This window comes from Heptranchias perlo, chromosome 5 (genome assembly GCF_035084215.1).
Source record: "Heptranchias perlo isolate sHepPer1 chromosome 5, sHepPer1.hap1, whole genome shotgun sequence".
NCBI lineage: Eukaryota > Metazoa > Chordata > Chondrichthyes > Hexanchiformes > Hexanchidae > Heptranchias > Heptranchias perlo.
In genome coordinates, this window is record NC_090329.1 from 130094149 (window position 1) to 130097219 (window position 3071).

At 49.3% G+C, this 3071-nt stretch overlaps 1 protein-coding gene across 1 annotated transcript; it reads right to left on the reverse strand.

Moving 5' to 3' along the window:
• Positions 1–1103: 1103 nt before the first annotated feature.
• Positions 1104–2311, reverse strand: LOC137322114 (cold-inducible RNA-binding protein B-like). The gene has a single exon (XM_067985212.1). It carries the CDS (start codon positions 2205–2207, stop codon positions 1764–1766), a length of 444 nt encoding a protein of 147 aa, XP_067841313.1. The 5' UTR covers positions 2208–2311; the 3' UTR covers positions 1104–1763.
• Between the last annotated feature and the right edge of the window lie 760 nt (positions 2312–3071).

A 3071-nucleotide genomic window follows, 5' to 3' on the forward strand; every position in this document is an offset into this window, starting at 1 on the left:
GTGATGGAGAAAAACCACTCGTGCAGTTATCCAGATGAAGGTTTGTCACTCGCCTCCCTAAACGAGGAACATGTCTGATATTAAGCAGTCAGTTCGCCGTTAAGCAGACAGGGGACAAAAAAAGGTATACGAATCAATTTCATGTGCTTTATTTATTTGCATTCTCTTAAAAGTATTCTGTTCCAAGTGGTACGGCAGCCTCTGCAACCACTCAGTGCAAGCCCACTCCTCGACTGTGGGGAGCAGTCTCACCTCTGCTGTTAAAAGCGCTTTATGGGGGAGGGGCAGTGGCGCGAACCTTTATTTTACTATTCACAGTGCAGCGTTGCACTATGGAAAGAAAAGCTCGAAAATTACCGCTTTGACACCTCAGCCTAGTATTAAAAGAATCTACAATATACTGGGAAAGAAAAAATGTGTATGGCTACGGGAAAAAGCGAGGGAGTGGGACTAATTGGATAGTTGTTTCAAAGAGGCAGCACAGTTCGATCCGTGCTGTATCAGTCCAATTAAATACTTCCACCTCCTTCGCAATGTAGCGTTATCAGGCTTATTAAACATGATCGTACATTGAAAAAGAATTCTAACTCGATAGGTGGAGTCATTCCAGCGTTACACCCCTGCAGCTCTGAGGAGAAAATATACCTTTTATATTTAAAAACCCACTGAAGATGTACTTATCTATAGGAAATTTCTCCCGCCCATCACTTTGTTTGACCGAGATCCGGGAGAGTGCGTGGACGAGGAGCCGGCCTGCGCTCTTCCACCACGGGAGGCGCTAACAGGGCCCCCCGCCGCTTAACGACTCCACGTGGCGACCAACGTGGGCCCGAAACCAGCAATTCACCCCCTGCCCCCGCACCGTGCTAAAAACATGGCACTAAGATGTTCTGATCTTTGTCCGCATCTGCAGGGTGATAAAGACCCGTTTTAATAAATACTCACCTTGTTCCTTTATCACGGGCGAGTGAAGAGGATGAATCAGAAACACCGCATTGCCGCCATGTTCCTTCCCCCTTGGAGGCGGGGAGAGGGGGGAGGGGGAATCAGACTCCGCTACTGATCCGTCCTTTAAACAAAAGCATTATCCAGACACCAAACAGTTCAATTTGTTTTTTTTTTAATTTTTCTCAGTTTTCAGAGAGACAAGTTTCGTACAAAAAACACGTGTTTTTATCAACTTCCCATCAATACAGATTTCAAAAAAAATGAAAAGTCTCCGCGCCTGGGGAGGCGGGATTTTTATTGTTTGTTTCTTTTTATTATATAAACGACGATTTTTCTTTTTATCAACAAAAGCAACTCGACTGTTGTAAATTGGAAATAGAGACCGGACCGTTAATGGCCGCCGGCTGATCTTACACATTGCTACGCAATTTCCTTTAAATTGATCCAAAGAAAACAAAATTGCCCTTTTGAAAGTTACAAACTGGGTGTTTTTTTTATTATTTTAATAATAATAAAAAAACTCGTAATACATTACTCTTTGCGACGAACAGAAAAAATGGTGGTGGTGGGGCGCCGCCGCCCGGCTTTAACGGGACCTGCGACACGCTGAGATCAGAAGCCGCCAGCCTCTCTCAATCCGTTAGATATAACGGGGGGAGGGGGAGGGGGGAAATGGCCAACAATTGTAATCTAACTGGGAAAACACGGACTCGGAATTAACGGCTCTCCGCCTCTCCCCCTCCAAAACACAAAAAAATTTGAAAAAGCAACCGAAAGGGAGGAGGCTGGACCTCGAGACAAGATGGAGATTCGTGTCACTGGTTATACGAGCTGCGTGCTCCGTAGTTGCCGCCTCCGCCTCCTCCTCGGCCCCGGGAGTAGCTGTCGCCCCGGTAGTAACCGTCGCCCCTCGAATCGTACTGCCGACCGCCGTAGCCTCGACCGCGTCCGTAGCCGCCGCCTCCACCGCCTCCTCGGCCTCCACCGTAGCCGCCGCCGCCGCCCGACTTCCTCTCCGCGTTGTCCACCCGGATCTGCCGCCCGTCGATGGATTTTCCGTTCATCGCCATCAGCGCGTCCCGAGCGTCGTCCGGGTTCTCGAAGGTGATGAAGCCGAAGCCGCGGGACGCCATGGTGTCCCTGTCCTTGATCACTCGCACCTCGGAGATCTGGCCGTACTTGGAGAACACCTCTTCCAGGGCCTGCTCGTCCGTGTCGAAATTGAGGCCTCCGATGAACAGTTTTCCTTCCTCGGACATGTTGGCTGGGTTTGGTGCGGGTCTTTTCTTTCCTGCCTGGACTGTCAGCTGCCGCCTGCCGGTTCGCTCCCCGATTACTGCCCGCTGCCCGAGTGCACCCTCAGCCCAGCGCTCCCTAAATACACAGCCCCCGCCCACCTCGCCTCAACACCACACGCCATTGGCCGCACCATTTTGACGCAGGCCAATAGCGCGGCGCCGGGGTTTGGCCGACGCCATGGGGACATGAGTCGGCCGTTCTCCTCCTCCAGCCTGGGCGGCCATTTTATCAACTCACGCCTCAACTGCACCATTTACCCGCCTTTGTTCCACATCCCTTTACCGTTACCGAACATAACAAATCTAACGCTCTCAGACTTGCAAGTTTCAACTGATTCTCCCCCCCAGCATCCACAGCCTTTTCAGGGGAGAGAATTCCAGATTTCCATTACCCTTTGTGTTTGCTGATTTCACTCCTGAATGGCCCAGCTCTTAATTTAAGATTAAGGCTGTTCTGGAATCCCCCCACCATAGAAAGCAGTTTCTCTGCATCCACCCGACAAGTCAAGTTTATGCAATCTGTCCTCATAATTTAACCCTTTAAGCTGTACACCAGTCCCCATCACTCACACCGCCCACGCTTATGGTGGGCAACCCACTATACTGGGCAATTAACGATAACCATTTTCGTCAGCATAGAAATCTATTACAAAGGTACCGCTTACAACATATTAAGCATGTCAGCTATTCCGGGCAATTCCGTAAACCTCTTTGCACTGTGTTAAAGTGCGATTACCTTAATTACTTTTCTATACCTACTGTTTAGTGGCTCTAATTGTTAAAGTTATAGGTTGAAAGGAATAAAGACAGGTTTTCTTGTCATTT